The 21,658-nt window shown below is 35.3% G+C and overlaps 1 protein-coding gene across 2 annotated transcripts in view; it reads right to left on the minus strand.

Moving 5' to 3' along the window:
- Positions 1 to 21,658, minus strand: part of NNT (nicotinamide nucleotide transhydrogenase) — a 97,059-nt gene that overhangs the window by 17,687 nt on the left and 57,714 nt on the right. For both annotated transcript variants that reach the window (XM_002745003.6, XM_002745002.6), the window contains exons 15-19: positions 19,634 to 19,867; positions 18,126 to 18,286; positions 15,619 to 15,798; positions 8,131 to 8,290; positions 6,006 to 6,087 (exon numbers count right to left, since the gene is read on the minus strand). In XM_002745003.6, coding sequence (XP_002745049.1) covers positions 6,006 to 6,087; positions 8,131 to 8,290; positions 15,619 to 15,798; positions 18,126 to 18,286; positions 19,634 to 19,867 — 817 coding nt within the window. The remainder of the gene's footprint in view (positions 1 to 6,005; positions 6,088 to 8,130; positions 8,291 to 15,618; positions 15,799 to 18,125; positions 18,287 to 19,633; positions 19,868 to 21,658) is intronic.

Here is a 21,658-nt window from a genome sequence, read left to right on the forward strand (position 1 = left end):
AAGCTACAAATCACCCTGATGGTCAGTGACAATGATTTCATCAATAGTGAGCATATTTTCCTCAGATCACAGGAACACCTGTGACAAGAGTTTCTAAGAAATGCATCTCAGAGTGGTATGACCAAAAGAAGCTTGACAAAACACCTAAAGCACAGGCTTTAACACAGTCTTTTGTTCTTTCCACCATATCAATATGCTGTGGACAAGATAAAGCCAATCTGGGATAAAGGTGGCCACTTTCTAGGACCGTAACAGACACCTTCGATCTGGGCGATGACTAGCAACTCCACACAGTAGGTTGAACATAGATGTGAGTGAAATGCACATATTTTCTTTGGTTTTCCTCTCATCCATCAACAGTTTCACTCATTTGACCAATTACACAAATAACCCATACCCACTATCCTGCCACCATGTTTTTCAAGAAGGCAGCCCCAGAGCAAAGTACAAAGAAACACACCAAATTCTTTAAGAAAACCAAAGGCGCTGGCTAATTCAAGGCCAAATAGTGGCAGCTGTAACTCTGAAACTCTGATATAATAACGTATGCTATAGCTGTTTTCCAGTTTTTCAAGTAACGTCAAAATTGGAGACAAATGGAGTTAGAATCTCCAATTCAGATTATCTTGAAGCCTATTAATTAATCAATTAATTAATTAATGTAAATTTCTTAAGGCCAAGAATTTTCATCTGTTGTCTTCACTGAGGTATCCCCGGGACCTACAACAGTAGCCTGGGAAAGAGTATTATATATTATAATTATTGTTCAATGAATAGTTATGAATAGTGGTGGCTTTATTTTTTAAAAGTATTACAAAGCTGACATAAAACTGCTGAATAACGTCTATCTCATTACTCAAATACTCGACTAGATCTTTTTAATAGGCCTAGTTTCTATTCTCATCAGAAATACGTGACTTCATTGCTTTACCAATCTGCAAGCTTTGACTCCTCCTCCACCAAAAAACATAACAAATCCAAGAAGGCTAACTTTGGTTATCTGAATCACATTTAGTCGATGAAAAACAGGAAAATCCTGGCAGAGCATGGCAGTTCATGCCTGTAATCCCAGCACTTTGGGAGGCCAAGGTGAGCAGATCACCTGAGGTAAGGAGTTCAAGACCTGCCCGGGCAACATGGTGAAACTCTGTTTCCCCTAAAGTTACAAAAATTAGTTGGGCATGGTGGTGCACACGTGTAATTCCAGCTACTTGGGAGGCTGAGGTGGGAGAATTGCTCGAACCTGGTAGGCAGAAGTTGCAGTAAGCCAAGATCGTGCCACTGCACCACTCTAAGCTGGGTGACAGAGCAAGATTCTGACTAAAAAAAAAAAAAAAAAAAAAAAAAAAACAGGAAAATCCAGTTGGATGGACAAAATATTTTACTTTTAAGTGTCTTCAAAGAGTCAATTTCTTAGTAAAAATAATATATATTTAAATCTATAGCCATATTACACGAAACTGTAAAACATTATTAGACTGCAAGTATTACAGTATTTCTGACTAAACATATATAGCTGCCTGTAATACTTGCAGTCTAATAATGTTTTACAGTTTTGAAATAAAAATATTTATTTTTAAAAACATGCAAAATATTTCAGGTTGTAAAAAGTTTAAAATATTTCCCGGACAGGTAACTACTCTTTGGATTCTTACCCTACTACTCTACTTGTCTTAGCATACTATTACATTAAATGGAATTCATTCACTGATTCATCTGTTAATAGAGATTTCTTCATAACTATAAACTTTTGAGAATTGCACTTACGCAACCTTGTATGTTCAGTAACTAGCAATAAATTTCTTAGTAAATTATTTCTAGAAAGACATCGTAGAACATTAACAGGAAATCAATACATAACATCAGTTAGTCAATCAAACAAGTTGAGGCCGGGCACAGTGGCTCATGCCTGAATCCCAGCACTTTGGGAGGCCAAGGCAGGTAGATCACTTGAGGTCAGGAGTTCAAGACCAGCCTGGCCAACATGGTGAAACCCCGTTTCTACCAAAAATACAAAAATCAGTCAGGTGTCGTGGTGTGTGCCTGTAGTCCCAGCTACTAGGGAGGCTGAAGCAGGAGAATCACTTTGAACCCAGGAGGCAGATGCAATGAGCCAAGATCGTGACACTGCCCTCCAGCCTGGACAACAAGAGTGAAACTCCTTCTCAGAAAAAAAAAAGAAGTTGAAAGGCGTTTAATAAATTCAAATGACTTCTATAATAATGCAAGCAATAATGATTTATAGAAAGAAAATCAAGCAGTGATTAATTATAAAAAAAGAAAAAAATTCTACCCCTTTATAATTATGCAATGGGAATATATCTCTGCTTTATAATGAAAAACTTATCATATACTCAATCCAAAAATTGGGGAGGAAAAAGAAAAATATCTGTGGCTCTTACATCATAAGATTGTTGTCATATAATGCTTTTAGACGTCAAGCAGAAATAAGGTAAGCTATACAAGCATTCTGGGAAGCAATGAAACTTTGGCCACTAAAGAAAGCCTAAGCCAGTGAACTTTCATAACATTCTAAAATGAGTTCTTGTCATGAAATGTCATGTGCTTCATTATATAATCTCAGCTCTTTGTGAGCATGTTATGACTATGGCCAAAGTAAAGGAAAACAGGAGTGTCTCTAAATCAATCATGGGCCATGAAGCCAGACAGACTGTATGACAGATGCGATTTTTCTTGGCACCACTTGGGCGTAACTAATTGATGACAATCATATGTCCACACTGGCACATTTCCACAGGGGATGTGTGTGAATACGTCACCACATCTGGATGCTAGGCATGCTGGGGTCCTGAGGCACAAAGACCTACTAACTCCAGAGGCCCAGCAGCTGTACTCAATGAACACCGTGGGAGCTCCACAGAGTGATGAAAGGACTAAATTACTGCATCTGTAAATACAGATTTATTTCATTAAAATACGAGGTAACTGCTGCATCCATCTCTTGTTCAAATAGACGTTTGCCCCTTTAAAAAAAAAAAAGGGAAAAAGCTAGCATCTACATCTACATCTACAAATATATACATATTTTTAACTTTGTAAAGAAAATTTGCATTTCTCCTGTGAAAAGATAACCTACACACAAAGCAAAATCACAAGTCTCTACAAGTCTCTTTTAATAAAAAAAAAATTAACACAGAAAAATATGATCTACTGTCATCATTTTAGCAAGACTACTCCTCTTCGATTTAATTCAAATGGAAGATTTACATAATTTGTTACAAATTTTGTGTTGAAAATTCAACATACTATAGTAAAAAAACCACTATGATATATTAATATATAATTTCACCTTTAATATGAAAGATGACTATAAATAACTAACTTACAAATAGAGACCGAACTAAAATCTTATTCTGATCCCACAAAATAAATTATTAATTTATAAAATTATTTGAACTATGTTAACAATTACGTAAGGCAATGCAAAGCTTTCTCATGAAAAGTCCTATTCACAAAATTACTTCAATAAAAAATGTAGAACTGAAAAACTATTTGTATATGTATAATCAAATATTTCTCATAAACCTTTCATGAAATAATTACTTTTCCCAAGCACTATGACAGAAATCATTCTATAGCAGTAGTTTATATCATGTCCTCTTAGATAAAATTCAATTTTAATCAGATCAGAAACAAAAAAATTCATTTGTCTTATCTCTTTTCTTTTCAGATCATTTTTCCCCATCTCTTATTTCCTTTGACATTTCCCTTAGTGTCCTGCCCCTTCAAGCTGCATTACAGTCACGATGCTCTTCACTCCACATGCACCTAGTTAACACTGGACTGGCTTTCCAAGACATCTGGTTAACCTAGACTTATGAGCGGGTAAGAAGAGAGGTATGTCAAATTCATCCTTCCCTTTGCTAAGAATAACTAAGATGTGAAAGGCATCTTTCTCTATTATGATTGCCACTCATCTCCTAAACATTTATGTGGTTAAAGAGGGTATTACAAATACATTAGACTTTTTCACATGTGGACTGAATAGAGAAAACAATTTCATTTTAGGAAAATCATCAAACATTGTTTAACACATCCTTTTCCCTTGCAAGCCTACAAATGCCCTCGGTAGCAAAATAATGACTTTAAAACAACACAGCTTAATATCCTGTGTAAAAACTGGAATACATAACTAAAAAGTAGACTTCTTATGTAAAAATTTTAAAATAGGGTCAATGACTTTTCTCATCTTCTATCTTCAATTCATCTAAGATTATCAATAAACATGAAAATCATATCACAGATATGCTGGTGCCACCACTAAATAGTATTTTGATTCTATATATTTGACAAAGACAAACTACAGTTTGGAGGAAGGAGTGGAGAAGGAGTGAGAGAAGAAAGGAAGTGTAGGAAAGAAAGAAAGGAAGAAATTAAGCACAGCTGACATAACTACTGACACTAATACAATTTAGATAGCCCCTGATTTCATCATCTAAGTTTCTTTCATCACTGCTAGTAGCTGGGACATTCCAGCCAGAGATTAGGATTCTACATCCAGTCCAGCACAAGTTCTCTGACTGTACAATGTTTGGCTTATTTTCTCATCATCTGTCTCCAGACAAAAGCATAAGGTTGATGTCTAAAACTTTTATGAACAGAAATTAACAGCTTTGTCCACAGATATTAACACCCTAGTAAACAAACTAATTCTATTTAATGAGTTACCTTGTTTCTCTGACTTACAGTGTCACATCAATGCAACTGCTAGTGAAACAGCCACCCCACAAAATGGGCAGCAGTTGTCCTACCAGAGGTAACTGCAGAGGCTCTCTGACTCTTAAGTAACATCAGAGTTCCAGAATGGGGACCCAAAGGTGAGCAGGACAAATGCAAAGTACCTTGAGGGTCACCAAGTTCATCACTTAATGGCCGTATTTGTACGTTCCTCAAACACTTTATCCAACGTCATAGAGAATAAGTTAGGATCGCAGAGTCCTCAACTTTGCCATTCTGCTTAATATCCTCCTAAGAGCAGGCCAATGCCCAAATGGCATGTGGCAGGACCAGCTGCTGCTCTGATTTATATTTCAAAATGTGGATAGCTTTATAAAAAGAACACTTTCAGCAGTCTTTTCCACCCTGAGCATATGAGAGCTATCAAAGTCAACAAAACAGTAATCAGCACACAGGTTTATTACTTGGTCTTGCTCTTCAAGGCCTCTCTTTTAAGAACTTTTGCTTTTCTTCAGTGTGACCAGAAACCAAGAAGATACAACTTGATACAGTTCAAATGCTTTGCTTGACCTCTTTTCTCAAATCAAACCACAGAGAAACAAGACTTCTGATTTCCCCATTAATAAACATCCAGAAATTTGGAATGACAAAATTTCCTTTTCTAAAATGAGTCTACAATATTTAGAGTTGATGCTAATCCAGGGACAGCAAAAACTAAATAGTAGAGCTAAGACTAGAATAGAGCTTGTTTATTAACAACTTAACCTCTTTACCTAGGATTATGTATGTAAAACACCACTTTAAGAAACAGTCATCTTTTTCAGAAACCATCTACAGCTGACCCTTGAACAACATGGGTTTGAGCTGCGAGGGTCATCCACAGATTTTCTTCTGCCACTGCCACTCATGAGAGCAAGACCAGCTCCTCTTCCTCCTTCTTCTCATGTCACTCAACATAAAGACAAGGATGAAGATCTTTATGATGATTGACTTCCACTTAATGAATAGTAAATATATTTTCTCTTCCTTATGATTTTTTTAGTAACATTTTCCTTTCTCTAGTATTTAATACACATAAAAAATATGTTAGTTGATACAAATTTTGTTCATGTTATCAGTAAGCATTCTGATTAGTAATAGGCCATTAGTAGGTGAGTTTTTGGGGAACCAAAAGTTACCTATGGATGTTTAACTGTATGGGGGTGTCAGTGCCCGAACCCCTACTTTGTTCAAGGGTCCACTGTATTTCCTTTTCTCCACCCACACATTTTACATGCACTGCAAGCCTCTCCACTGCAAACACTTACCTGACTTTTTTGCCTTGCTCAGTGAGCATCTTTACCAAATCAGCAATAGGGTATTGAGCTTTGGCTGCACAGAGACCATATCCTGCAAGGAACATTAAGAACACAGAAGAATATGTTTATTTATTTTGATATTACATAAGTACAACTTCTCTCTTGATCAAAACACATGTCTATGCCAACAGAGGCAATCATTTATCAGACTAGAAATGAAAGCAAACTTATAAGATGACCTTTTAAAAATATTGTCCTAAACTTGAAATTCAAAATGTAATGACTGCTCCTCAATCTTCTGTAGTATCTGATGCTGCACCCCAACCCCCACACCACACACACCCTTGGGTGTTCCCTCTCTTGTCTCTTTCTCTGTCTTTCTTTCTTTCTCTCTCTCTCTTTCATGTTTTTAATCTCTCTTCATACTTGGCTTTGATGACACTGCAGACCTCAGTCCCAGCCTAACTTTGTTATTATTCTTCCTCTAGTTCCTGGAATAGATTTTCTCCTTCTTTTCTCCCCTTACATAACAAAGGGGCTTTAACTTTGAACCCTCACACTCTCCTTGAAAACCTCAGCTCATCTAAGGCTTCAACAACCATCTGGTGATTCCCAATCTGTCTGCGGGCTCAACCTGTCATTTGAGCCCCAGTATAATATGCCTCTTGTCTCATCTCTGCCTCGAATTTAATGTCTCAAGAAAACTCAAAATTTCTCCCCACACACTCCAAAAAGATGTTTCCATATTTCTAATGTTATTATAGGTATAACCAAGAACTCCAGCCATCTTCACCCCCCTTTCTGTCCATTCTAGCTCAACAATGTATCTCACATCTGTCCCCAGTTTTCTAACCCTGTTTTTTCAAATGCCAAGTCTCTACTCTAGCTATTCCCACTGGCTTCTCCCATCCCAACACCATCTATCCTCTAAGGCCTAAAAACAAATCCTCACTTCCCTACAAACCTTCATAGGTTTCTGGTGATAGAAAAATTGTGTGTATAGTTCAGTTTAGCCCTTATCATAACCCACCTTGCATTACTGATCTACATATCTCACTTTATCACTAGATGGAAAACGCCTAGAGAAAATAGATTGTGTCCTCTACATCTTTACACCTTTATACTCCAGAACAGTGTTGCTCAGTAGGTAAGACCAATGCCACTTTGGGTGTGATAATTCATGACACAGAGTGTCCCAGACCTTACAGTATATTTAGTTTATCTGCTTCCATCCACTAATTGACAGTAGCATCGCCATCTTTGGACAACCAAAAACCCAAATCCACATATTTCAAGTGCCCCTAAAAAGTGAGATTGTCCCAAGTTGAGAAAGCTTACACTTTAACATTCAATTCAGCTAATGTCACCTATTTTTATTTCAGTACATAACTAACTAGTAAACTACCCACATGTCAAATCAGTAGATTTTCTTTATAGAAAACTCATTTGACAGCATAATAGAGTTAAAATCTTAATCCGAAACCAATTACCCATAATACCACAGCATTCTGTGATAACAGTGAAGAAGAACTGGGCTAAAACTCAAAAAATTGGAAACTTGAGGCCTGTAAAGTTTAAATGACTTGGGCAATGTCACATAGATCATTAGAGGCAAAATTAAGAATAAACGTGCAGTATCGTGAATCCCATACCAACCTCTTTCTACTGGGCCACATTGCCTCATTTTGTTGAAAACCACATCATTCTTGATGATTTTTAAAATTATTTTTGAAGAAAGAATAACATTTACTGAGCAACTCTAATGAGTGAGCTAAAGACTTTCATATACTATACCTAATTTAATATTGATAATAGGCCCAAAAATTACCAATGAGAATAAAAAACCAAGACCTGAAAATGATGCAAATATGTACACATAATCACAGAAAGACATGGCTAGAATCCACTGCAAGAATTTCTAGAATTTCCATGAGATAGCCAAAATATTAACTTAAAATTGAGAATTCTCAGTATTTTTCACTTAGTAATCATAGAGTTGCTATTAAGTTTTCATTATCTTTTCAAAACTAAAGAAGTTTCAATTCTACTTTCCTATTATAAGAAATTTTAACATCATCAATTATAATAGCTATTACAGGTTGTTTGCTTTTGGTTTTTTGCTTTTTCTCTTTACCTGGTGTAATAATAATGCTATTAGCTTCTCGAATCATGTCAATTGCATTGTCAAGGTTGATTTCCGTATGTGTGCCAGAAATTTCCATGGGTTTTCCACCAGCTGTTGAAGTGGTACCATAGCCTCCAAGAATCACATTAGCCAGGGAGCGATTCATTGCCTAGAGAGCCAAATTAGTAGCTGTGAGAGTTTAATCCACATAACTTTTTGAGAATGGTACAAATATTGTGTATATGACATTTGGAATCATTTTAAAAGGTTTATTTGATCATTTAAAATATTTTAATCAGATAAATTTCAGCTGGCTTCTGAAAATCACTTCAAAAATTTAAATGACAGAGATATATGATTATTTCTTCCCTATCAAATTAATTGAAAACTGATATATTTTCAGTAAAAAGTAAATGAAAACAAAACACTTAATGAAAAGGTATAAGTAAAATAATAAACTAATGAAAAATCATATCTACTCATTACTGCCTAAATACTGATTGAGCAATTTTATCCCTAAGCTGAATTCTGCTAGAGTCCATCTTCACAGATACCAGCTGTGAAGAAGCAACTGGTAAGAATCAGAACAGTAAGGATCCATTTCGTCCAGAATTTTGCTGCCCTCTGTCACCAAGAAAATAGAAATGTGGGGGTTGAAACTGTCTTATATTCCAAACCAATTTTAGCTCCACGAAGCCCCATACCTAAGTTTTAAACTGGGTTCATCACTAGGACTCTAAAATATTGCACTTCCAGGTAGGTAGAAGAATAAGGTTATATACTCTTTAAAATTTATACTCACTCTTTTAACTAGAAAAATAATCTCAAAAGAAAAATATGAGACATGGACTTCTCATACTCATTTATCATCACTCAAGAACGTACCATAGGAATGCCACTGCTGAAATACATGACAATAACTGATCTGGTTTTGAAAACAGTTCATTTGCAGACCTCTGGAGGTGGGGTAGTAAAAGAAAAGGAAAAAAACTAGTTGTTCTAAGTAATCAAATGCATTGTAAGAATTCAAATCACTGCATGTGATCAAAACAGTTGTTCTACACGGTCATAACTGACTTTATCCCTTCTGAAAAAAATTCCAAAAACTTACTAAACCTTATTTTAAGTGCTGTAATGAATACATTATTGATCCATTACACCACTTAAAAGCTATATGTGTCAATATATTGCTTTTTTAAAAAATACAACACTTCGACCTGAGAATCATTAGTAAAAGGAGGAAAAAAAAAGAAAAAAAATACAACACTTTAGTATTAAAAAAGCAAAAAAGCACCAAGGTCTTCAATAATAAGTACCACACTGGTAAAACTATGGCCACCCCACACAATGATGGCCCAGCCTGCTACCAGCTTAGTGGAGACATTTCATTATGCTGAGTAGGGCCCAGCCAAAGATAGGAAGGAAAAGGTACACAGAAGATGAGCAAGAAGCCATACTTTAATAAAGCCTATAAATAATGTAAATTTCAAAGATGATGAAGCAAAACGTTGTCAAAATTATAATTGTTCTTTCAACCTAAACTCATTTATCAGACACAACATTGACATTTTACAGAGCCCAAAGTCTGACAAATTTGTCTGTATTGCAAACAAAATAAAGCCTGAAACATCTTTACATGTATTAATGGATAAAAGGGTGAAAGAATTAAAGAAATGCCTTTTTGTTTTCTGAGACGGAGTCTCGCTCTGTCACTCAGGCTGGAGTGCAGTAGCATGATTTCAGCTTGCTACAACCTCCACCTCCGGGGTTCAGGCAGTTCTCCTGCCTCAGCCTCCCGAGTAACTGAGATTACAGACGCCCCCCCATTACATCCGGTTAATTTTTTATGTATTTGGTAGAGACAGGTTTCACCAAGTTGGTCAGGCTGGTCTCAAACACCTGACCTCAAGTGATCTGCCCGACTCAGCCTTCCAAAGTGCTGGGATTACAGGAATGAGCCACTGCGCGCAGCTAAAGTAATGCTTTTAATGAAGTTCACAGTCCCAAGCTGACATGAAGTTTTAAATTCTTAACACATTCCTCCCATATTTAAACCCAACTTTTAAGGAAAACCCAAATAGCCACATCTAAGACTTCCCAAACATTAAACTCATTGATCTAGATTAATACTTTCTAGTTTTTAATTATACAATTCTAAAGTTGTTATCAAAATATATGTTCTACCAAATTTTTGCCCTTAAAAATTGATTTAAATGACTATTTTGGACATTAAAATATTTCTGTTATAGATAACTTTCTTTTAAAAAAGTCCAGTGAACAAAGAGGTTCCATCACCTGTATCACACAGTCCTGCAGAAGACAACAGAGGGGAAGAAGCAGAGGGTCAGAGGAGAGGGATAAATAAACCACTTTATTCTAACTCAGCTTAAAAGGAACCATTATTTCCTTCTATAAAACTGAATGAGGAAGAAGAAAAGAATCTCTGAGGACATTTAGTTAATGTGTACCCATTTCTGATGGCATCTTAGGGAGGAAAAACAAGGAACCACAGAACAGTTGAACAATCAAAGTCAACTTGTTAAACACATATCCAAAATTCTATCACCGTTAAGCTATAATAATAATTCCATGTGGTCTCTTAAAAACGAAAATAATATCATCTCTAAATTTACCATTGCAACATCATATTTTCAACAAATGTTTAGGGTTTATGGTTTTGTTTTGTTTCTTTCTCTCTCCCTTTTTTTTTTTTTTGCCTTCTTAAATGATTAATGAGACTATCCTATGACCGCTGATCCAGAGATTGAAGAGTTCCCAGCTACCAAGACAAAGAATTTGCAACACTGCTTAGACTGTTCCTTTTAAGCTATTAAGCCCAATAATTAAAATTGCATTCTACATTAAAGAGAACCTTAATTCACATAATTCTGAACACACTGTAAGAAATAAATCTGAAAACAAAGGAAAGGTTATAAAACAGACAAAGCCAAAGCACTAATAATATATATATCATTTCCTAGCATCTCTCATTTTAATGCTTTCTAGGTACTAATTAATCAATCACAAAGGAAAAACATTTTCGGTTTGGCTTTTGATCCACTTTCTTCTGTTCTATTTTTATTTGGAACCAAGCAGCAAAGTACAAAAACCAAAAAATTTGGTCTGAAAATGCTGTTCAATTTTTGTAAAACCTCTATTTCCCAGGCAATCTGGGTGCTATCACAAAGAAACTGTAAAACGATGAAGAGGTTAATGTCCATCTAATAACTGGATACCGTTAATTTGAGTTGGTTGCTTGGGCAGTGTCAACATTTCTCAGTTTTTATAATATTGGGTATTGTGTAACCATAGCACTGAGCTCAGAGGACACCCAAAAGAATTCTTTGTCCAACAGAAATTCAATTTTAGGGCTGCTGGTTAGCCACTTGGGGTGCATTCCATTCCCTCGCACAAAATAAAACCACTCTGTTCTGGTTTGGACTTGTGTATTTCCTTCAATAAACAACAATGAAGGTCAACATACTGGTGCCATATTAACTCTATTATATATGCTATCATAACCTATCTGGAGATGATTCTAAAATATGAAACAAGCTAACAAATAAAATATTTATCTGATGTTTATTTAACAAACCAACTTGTGTGACTGTGCCAGGTACTTGGCCAGGCTCCACAAACATAAAGGTGAATAATCAATGGTGCCTTACAATACTTTCTCTGTAAAATGAGAATAATAATACCTCTAGAATTTCTGTGGTGATTAAATGAGCTGTATTTGTAAAGCACCCAGCATAATGCCTGCCATGTTGCCCTAATGCCCAATTTTGAGTACCTATTTCATTTTTATGATTATTCTGATCTACCTAGAGCCTTCATGGCTAAGCATAGCCATGAGGAGAATGAATTAAGTGTCCTATAATCTCCTATAATAAGGAAGCATAAAGAATCAATGAAGGTTAATGTAAAAAGTCAGAAATTGAAAAATATGAGAAGAAAAGATAATTTCTATCTTCAAAATAAAAAAAAAAATATGACAGCCCTTGTCTTTGTTGGTTTCTGACTTGTTCTGTGACAATGCCTAGGAGTCAAGATTATATAGTAAAACAAACACATTGCACATCGCACATAAGAGCTTTGACTGGTGAATCCTTTGTGAAGATCAATTTAACAATATCAAAAGCCAACAAAAAAATCTTACTCCCTTTGACCATGTAATTGCACTTACAAAAACCAGACTTAAGGAAATAATCAAAGAGGTATAAGAAAGAATACTGCAACAAAGAAAACAAAAAACAGTTAAAAACAACTAATATGAATTTGAATAGATTATGGTATATCTGTATGCTATAATGGTAGGTGCTAAAAATTATTAGAAAATTAATCATTAATTAAATCTTAATTAACATTAAGTTTAGACAATTATATAATATATTAAATAGAATATATTTAAACATATGCATATAAAAAAGACTGGAATGTTAACAGTTAAGTAGTAATGGAAGTTTAGGTAATTTTGTTTTCTTATTTTTCCTTTTCTGTTTCTTCCAACTTTCCTACAGTAAACATCTCTATGGAATTTCTTTTTTTTTGAGACAGGGTCTCACTCTGTCACCTAGCCAGCAGTGCAGTGGTACAATCACAGCTCACTGCAGCCTTGACCGCCCCATGTTCAGGTAATCCTCCTGCCTTAGCATCCCCCGACCAAGTAGCTGGGACTATAGGTGTGTACCAGTATGCCCAACTAACTTTTGTATTTTTTGCAGAGACAGGGTTTTGTCATGTTCCCCAGGCTGGTCTTGAACTTCTGGGCTCAAGTGATCCACCTGCCTTGGCCTCCCAAAGTGCTGGAATTACAAGTATGAGCCACTTCACCTGGCCAAAATTTTTTTTATTAAAGCTTCAACTGTTCTTGAATTCAAATTATTAATCTGATCCAATATATTTATGGCCTCAGGCAGCTATTGGAATAATTTGATAGCTATATATACAGAACAGGAATACAAAATATCTATGGTATGCTGATGGTAAATGGCATGCCTGTGGCAGTAGAAATGGAAAGAAAATAAAGAGAAGACCTAGAAAAAGATATCAAGAAATACAAAAGAACAGGAAAAATAAGAGAAAAATTATATAATTGCAGAACACATAGAAGAGAGTACTTTCAACAAGTACCTATTACTATCTTATTCCAGTTACTGTTAGAGACTTACTATGTGTTACTGTAAAACTTACTATGTTTGCCATAACTAATAACAGTAAAAGACAGCAAGTAAAGAAGGAGAAGAGTAATAAGAAAGACACAGACAGAAATGTGAGGAATACTCTAGATAAATTTTAAAACCTAAAGAAAACCATTTTTTCCTTTTTAAGGATAAAGTAAGAAATTACTCATGTTGACACTTCAAGAACTAGATACAAGTCTTCTTCTTCCCTCCTCTCCCTGTACCAGTATGCCATTGGCTTTGTTAAAATCAAATCCTTCAAATTCTCCCGTTTAACTTTAAAAGCCACTTTCTGACAAACCATACGTTTAAGAATAATGAAAATCTGCTGCCCCCTGCTGGTCATTCAAATTCATCAACTGAAGCAAAACCAAATTGTTAAAAGTTCACTTTTACAGAATACTGTATTTCTAGTAACACTGAATAAATATTTCTTCTTCACAAATGTTTCTTCTTTCTGTCACAAAGCCTGACACTTTTCAAATAGGATACATAAGCCTTCACCTTTCCAAATTCACCAAGCAATTTAGGAGACTTAATTTTAAATTACTTGGCTTGTTTCGCATTTGGAGTATCAAATCCTTTGTTTTGCAATATAGCCAAAGAAGCAAAAATATTTTTTCTATGAAAAAATACTTCAGCCTTCCAAATTACAATGAGGTTTTCAATTAAATCATAAGAAAAATCCTGAGTTGTAAAATAAGGGAGTTTTTAAAATATTATAAACAGAATGAAGGTAGAGTAAGTATCTGATACGGTTTGGCTCTGGGTCCCTACCCAAATCTCATGTCGAATTGTAATCCCGACATGTCACGGGAGGGGACTAGTGAGAGGTGATGGATTATGGGGGCTGACGTCCCCCTTGCTGTTCTTGTGTTAGAAGTTCTCATGAGATCTGGTGGTTTAAAAGTGTGTAACACATTCCCCTTCACTCTCTTTCCTGCTCCGCCATGATAAGACGTTCTTACTTCCCATTCACCTTCTGCCATGATTGTAAGTTTCCTGTGGCTTCCCAGTCATGCTTCCTGTTAAGCTTGTGAAGCTGTGAGTCAATTAAACCTCTTTTCTTCATAAATTACCCAGTCTCAGGTAGTTCTTTAAAGTAGTGTGAGAATGGACTAATACAGTATCCGTTTCTTGTCTAAATTATTTATCAGTGATTAAAATCACTTTCTGGTTTCACTTAGTTTCATACTTGCACTTTAGCAGTTATTTGAAAGTATTCTTTAGAAATAATATCTATAATTTGAAAAAATGTTCTAGTCAAACCTTTAATTGTAATATTTGCAGAGCATCTTCTTGCCATCAGGAAGAGAACTTCAAACAAACAAAAAAGCTAGGACGTGCTTGTAACTTTTTTCTATTCTTTTTTGAAAACATCATCATGCTGATCACAAAACTTCTAAGGTAGGAACTCTCACAGATGACCAATGGAAGTGTAAATTAGAACAACCTTTCCAGAAACATGGCAATAAGTATAATAAGCCTATAAATTCTAGGAAATCTATCTTAAGACAAAACACTGAAATGTCAAACATATACTTATATACAAAGAGAAATCAAAATCAAACAACTTCAAATGTATAGCATTAATGGGAAATTAATTTTGTATATTCATATGATGGATTAAGATATGATGGATATGATAGATTTAAGTCACTTAAAATAATATTTTTAAAGCATTTTTTAAATAAACTTTCACTCTTGTTGCCCACTCTAAAGTGCAATGGCACCATCTTGGCTCACTGCAATCTGCCCCTCCTTGGTTCAAGCAATACTCCTGCCTCAGCCTCCCAAGTAGCTAATTTTTGTATATTTAGTAGAGACAGGGTTTCATCAAGTTGACCAGGCTGATCTTGAACCCCTGATCTCAGGTGATCCATCTGCTTCAGCCTCCCAAAGTGCTGGGATTACAGGGATGAGCCACTGTGCCCAGCCTGCAAGCATTTTTAATGACAAAAAAGTCAACAATATAGTACATAACAGTTTTTTAAATGTAGGACAATATATAATATGATCAGACAAGTCAATACACAGATATGCAATACATAAGGAAATAAACTAAAATCTTACATGTTTATCTCCAGATGGAGAGAGGCATTAGAAGATTTTTATCTTTCTATTTAATTTTCCATCTTTACAGTTGGGTACCTTAAAAGCAGTCTTGAAAATTTATGCAAATAAAATACTCTGCTATTTCTGCTGAAGAGAATTCAGAGCTACCATACTCATTTCTGTGACTAATAAAAGAAATGACAAGTACATCCATGTTTTCAGAATGTCATCTCCTTTTCTTTCACGTATGTGTTCTTACCACACACATGATGTATGACAGGATAGCACCAGATGAGCCTATGAGTGCACCCACGATGGTCAGCAGATTGTTATTGAGCAGGAAGCCTTCTGCACACAGGGCCCAGCCTGAGTAGCTGTTCAGCACAGTGATGACGACAGGCATGTCGGCACCCCCAATAGCAGCTGTCAAAGTCACACCCTAGAACAACAGTGAAAGCAGAACTCAAAATTAATAACATAAAAATAAAACCTCTGGCATTTAATATTTTGGTCCTTAATTATTCTGGCTTTCCCATTAATATATTTACATGTAAGTTCCACTTCTGGTAATAAGTGTCTCCCCTCTGACCAACACTCCCACAGGTATAACAGCTATAAACACTGAGCCACCCACTCCCCTAAAAAAAAAAATCCCTACATTTTAAGAAAACACTTTCCAGTAACGAAAAGCAGACAGAAACTGGAGAGGGGGTCTATATTTGGAAAAACATGACACTAAGTGAATTCCCCACTTTTTATGGCTTTAGACTGACGGCAAGCCCCCTGTTGGTACCAATTAAAGAAATTATAACTAAAATATAAGCCCACAGTCTTACTGGCTTAAAGATCCCGAAGATAGCATTTAAGATCACTAAGGCAGCTGGAAAGTAAAAAGGGAATCCCACAAAGGAGCAGGCTATAGAGAGGAAGTCCCAGTTTCTGTATATAAACTCTACCCAAATCTCTGGATGATTCTTGAACTACACATATGAGAGACAGACTTCAAGCAATCCTGTTAAGGATAAAATAACAATAGATTTCAGCTGCCCCCCACCATAATTTGAAATTTGAGTTTAGCCATGTTAGTTGGTTACAAAAACACAAACATAAAAAAAGATAATTAATACTCTTTGAAAGAATACAACATAATCCAAAATGTCTATAATGTATCATTAACAATGTCCATGATACAACCCAAAGTTACTAAACAGAGGAAAGGAATAAAGGTAGTGGGGAGAAAGTTTTTGCTTTTTATTTCACATATTTTTACTTTTTTTTATTTGTTACAATGAGAGCATATTCATGTATTTCTCATTTAAGCCAAAAGCAATAAATTTAAAACAATACTTTGTCTTAGACATTCTCAAAGAACAAATAAACACTTTAAATATCATATTCACTAACAATTCTTAAAGTTTTTCATTTGTATATCTTTTTTTGTGTGTGTGTGAAGCAGAGTCTTGCTTTGTTGCCCAGGCTGGAGTGCAATGGTGCAATCTTGGCTCACTGCAACCTCCGCCTCCAGGATTCAAGTGATTCTCCTGCCTCAGCCTCCCAAGTAGCCAGGATTACAGGTATGTGCCACCATGCCTGGCTAATTTTTTTATTAATGGAGTTTCACCATGTTGGCCAGGCTATTCGCAAACTCCTGACCTCAGGTGATCCACCCGCCTCGACCTCCCAAAGTGCTGGGATTACAGTCATGAGCCACCGCACCTGGCCACATTTGTATATCTTTTATGTTGAAACTTTCTTAACCTATTCTGCTTTATTAGATTAAAAATATCAAAACTATTTTTCTTTTGTTTAAAATAAAACAAGTATCAGTGCTATAAAAGCTAGAATAAAATTAGACCATGAGTGTTCATATAAAGATGAGATTTTAATTTGCTTTTCAGTGTTCTATAGTTTTTGTGTTGCAATCATGACTTAACTAATGATCATACAAAAATAAATATCATTTTTACACTATGATTTTGGTGTTTCTGAATCAAGGAGCCAGTAAGTATTTCATAAGCAATTGCCATGTATCTAACTTTGTGTTAGGCACTGCAGATTTAACTTAAATATAAATCTTGTCCAGAGTACATACTGAAAGAACATGAATAACAGTGAATAACAGTAAATAACAGAGCTACATGAAACAGCATCATACATGGATATAAGATGCCAGACTACCACATAGACAACTAAAAACTACCATGTGTTTCAATTACTAAATGTAAAAATAATAGAGAAAGAGGAAGACTGAACCTATCATGAAAGCTTCACTGAACTCTCTCACTGAGCATGTAGGGTTTTTAAACTGCATTGCATTTTATAATTATTTGATTTCATGTCATATCTTCCAAAGAATGTGAGAACAACTAGTGGGCAGAGACAATCTTACATGTACTGTATAAACGCTGAAGCACTACTTTGTAGGGCTTGTCACATAGTAGGCACCTAATAAATGAAACTGAAACCCTTGGCCTTTTTAGGCTCCTGTTCGCCAACACATTGATCCAGTGAAGAGACTCCAGAGCAGTAGAGGTCTCATGTGACAACTTTGAAATGAACGATTAAATTGCAAGAAAGAATAATATTCTTCTTATACTTTTCTATGTTTTCCAGATTCAAAAAAAAATGAACATGTGACATAATTTTAAAAACAGTTTTATTCTATCAAGGTTCTTGAAGAGATAAAAATATGATTAGACTTTAATCTAACAAAATATTCCCAGTTCCTCTCACTAAAAATATACTTTTTAATCTCTGACTTCTTACCATGATAGCAGAGAGAGCAGACACAGAACCCAGACACATGATGCCAGTGGTAAAGCTTGGGTCCAACATGAATGGGATTATCCCACCCACACTAGCAGCCAGCAAGCCTGCATTGAGTCCGTGCCTTCCAGGGAGTAGGAGAGGGGCAGATTTCAGGAGACCTAGAGCCAAGCACACAGTATTTAGAATTCAGAATGTGTTGTAAGAAACCCCCTCACACATACTCAAGTGTGTCTTTTAATCCTAAACTACCAAAATTTATTATTAGAATAACATGGTATTTAAAATATTACTTTATATCACCAGATATGAAACACAAAAGCAAATTAGAATTATTACACATAACAAACATGAATGGAGACAGAAAAACTATGGTTCGACTTCACTATTCTTTTCCCTACTTTGATACCAAAACAAGTTCTTTCCTTTTTATCATGAAATCTTAAAAAGTGATTTTCTCCTATATGATCAACATGGAAGTTGTTAAGTGTGGTTTTATTTATTTAAGAATTCATGCGTCCAAGACTTCTGACAAAACTAAAGCATAAAAAGTAAAAATAAATAAACAGAACTTCAAGAGGAAGTCCTAGCACACTAGTATTTCTGATTTTATCCACTGAGCCCGAGGAGGAAGAAACCTTGTTTATCTGTTCCTAAAAGCAAAGCATGAGGTAAGAATGTTTGAGACTGAAGTTATTTTATGATTTTCAAGTTTCATGGAAGTTCCCCACTTAATTTCCATGACCTTATTACTGAGAGGCAAGACCATGTTTTTAAATCACAAACTAGTCTCTCTAGAGACTTTTCAGTAACAACACTGACAACAGCCACTGTAGGGTTTTTTCTCCACTTCCATTTTCATGACTGACTTTACCAGCAGCAAAGTTGTCAGGCTAGAGTCCTAAACGTGTATTTGTTTCAAAATAAGTACTGTTTACTACTCATAAATTTATTTAATAAGCTTCTATTTTGGAAAATGTATAAAGTTCATTTCTGTGAATTCTACATAGCCATCTCTAACCATGGATTATGAGGATGTTATTTAGTTCATATGTATTATCAAAAGTCAACTAATCCCTCTATGCAAATTTTTGTGCACTAATTTCCTCTATTAGCTGTCTGCAAATGAAACAGCTACAAAGCTTTATGAGACTTGTAAGTATCAATAAAGGAGAAGGATGGGGGAAAATTTTTTTTATAATTTCTGAGTGCTTTATGAATACTCTTCACCTAACAGTTTTTACTGTTAAGGTATTTTCTTTTTTGAATATTTTTATTAATAATAATATTTTATTTTTTATAAAAATCAGAGATAGGGTCTCGCTATATTCCCCAGGCTGGTCTTGAACTCCTGGGCTCAAGATCCTCCAACCTCAACCCCAAAGTGCTGGGATTACACGCATGAGCCATTGTGCTCTACCCTGTTAATGTATTTTCTGAAATTGAAATGGATCCCTAAATACCATAAACAATAGATATTTACCTCTATGTTATGCTGAATCACTTACCCTGCAATTTTCCATAGGCAATGAGAGACCCACTAAAGGTGACACCACCAATGTAAGTGCCGAGGTAAGCCACAATCTTGGTGAGATTTGCTGCTGCATCCGTAGCAAAATGTGGATATTCTATAATGTACTCAGCTATGCAAGTAAGTACAGCTGCCAAACCCACTAAACTGTGAAAAGCAGCAACTAATTGAGGTAAATCAGAAATCTGGATGCGTTTGGCAATTGTCAATCCTGTTATGAAATGAAGGTCAAAAATAAATTAAAATTTGACAAACTTCTGAGAAGTAACCACAACAAAGATCACCCTTAAGGATTTCCATCATTGTCACCAATAAATATTATCTAGTTCCCAGTATGGGCTAAATATTCTCTATGGGGGCTGTACAGAAGGTAAGGACACTGATTGTATAAGGGGTTGAGTATCCCTTATCTGATATGCTTGGGACCAGAAGTGTTTCAGATTTTAATTCTTTTTAATATTTTCATATACATAATAAGATATCTTGGGAATGGTACCCAGGTCTAAACAAGAAATTTATTTATGTTTCATATACATATAGCCTAAAAGTAATTTTAAACATTTTAAATTATTCTGCATGTGAAACAAAGTTTGCATTAAGTATTTATGTGTGGAATTCACCACCTGTAGTGTCATGTCAGCCCTCAGAAAGTTTTAGATTTTGGAGCATTTTGAATTTTCAGATTAAAAATGCTCACCGTGCATACCCTTTCAAAACAGCAGTTTCTCTCCACACAGCTAAGCACGACCCAACTCCATTGAACCCAAAACACGCAGCATCAATGCACGCCTCTTCCTCTCACAAACTCCCAACCTTCCCCAGCCAACATTTCTTCAGACTACCTAAAGCTCTAATTAAATTCCCTTATATTCTCCGCGTTACAACCCAGGCCTTGTTCTCTATAGCCAGCGCTTGCTCCTGAGCACATTAGAAACACCTGGAACGTGAAGACAACCTTGGTTTTCAGGTGGGTAGATGGGATCAAAGTTCCAAGGTAAAGAAACGCAAAAATCTGGGTAGTAAATATGCAAGAAGTGGAGATCAGAATATTTGCTAAGCTCATGTCTAAAGGTTTTCCTGCCATGAACCTACAATGCAAATATTTGCTTTCAAGTGCCTTTCTAGAGATTATCAAGAGATGAGTCAAAGCTTTTCTGAGGAAGTATAAAAGGAGGCCTAAAGCCAGTGTTGCACTAGTAAACACTTAATAACCAGTTCCAGAAGGAAAACATATATGCACATGAAAATACATGAGGTTTAACTGATATAAAGGTGGCTAGCACACAATTTTCAAATAATGAGATATACGTGTTCTTTATTGAATTCCATAGGGATAAATTGACTTTCATAGAATGCTTTTATGGATTTTTGCTAAATTCTTATATCTGTAGCCACCTAGTGTTTGCAACTGATGAATAAGCATACTTCCAACAGAAACATTGTTTGATATTTTTATTTACTTAAATAAGATGAAAGTAAAACAACAGAATGTATGTAAGAACTTCATTTATCAACCACGTGAGTGACTTCACTGCTGAATCTGATAATAGTTTTCAAATACTGGAAGATTATTTGCTCAATTATTTGTGCTATTCACAATGTCATAGATACAGTCAAAGCACATTTAAAGTTTAAGCTGCATCATTAACATATTCTCCATCAATATCTCAGGTCTGAACAATAAACAAAACAATAAATCAAGCCCACATTTGTAGCATTTGGGTATATAATTCCACACTCCAATACTCCCACCAAGTTAAATTTCAATCTACCAATGTGATATCACTGATTGTAGAACTGGGAGGAAATGTACCACAGCCCACTGATATATAGCATTTCTTCTATACACATACAATGGATATAAGTAACCTCAAGATCATAGATAATAAAACCTAGTAAATTAATTAGAAAGTTATGAGTTTTTAATATTATTACCTTTGTTTCTAATATGATTTATTTAATTTTAAGTTTATGTAATTTAATATTCAATAATGGCTGTATT

Source organism: Callithrix jacchus, chromosome 2, assembly GCF_049354715.1.
Source record: "Callithrix jacchus isolate 240 chromosome 2, calJac240_pri, whole genome shotgun sequence".
Lineage (NCBI taxonomy): Eukaryota > Metazoa > Chordata > Mammalia > Primates > Cebidae > Callithrix > Callithrix jacchus.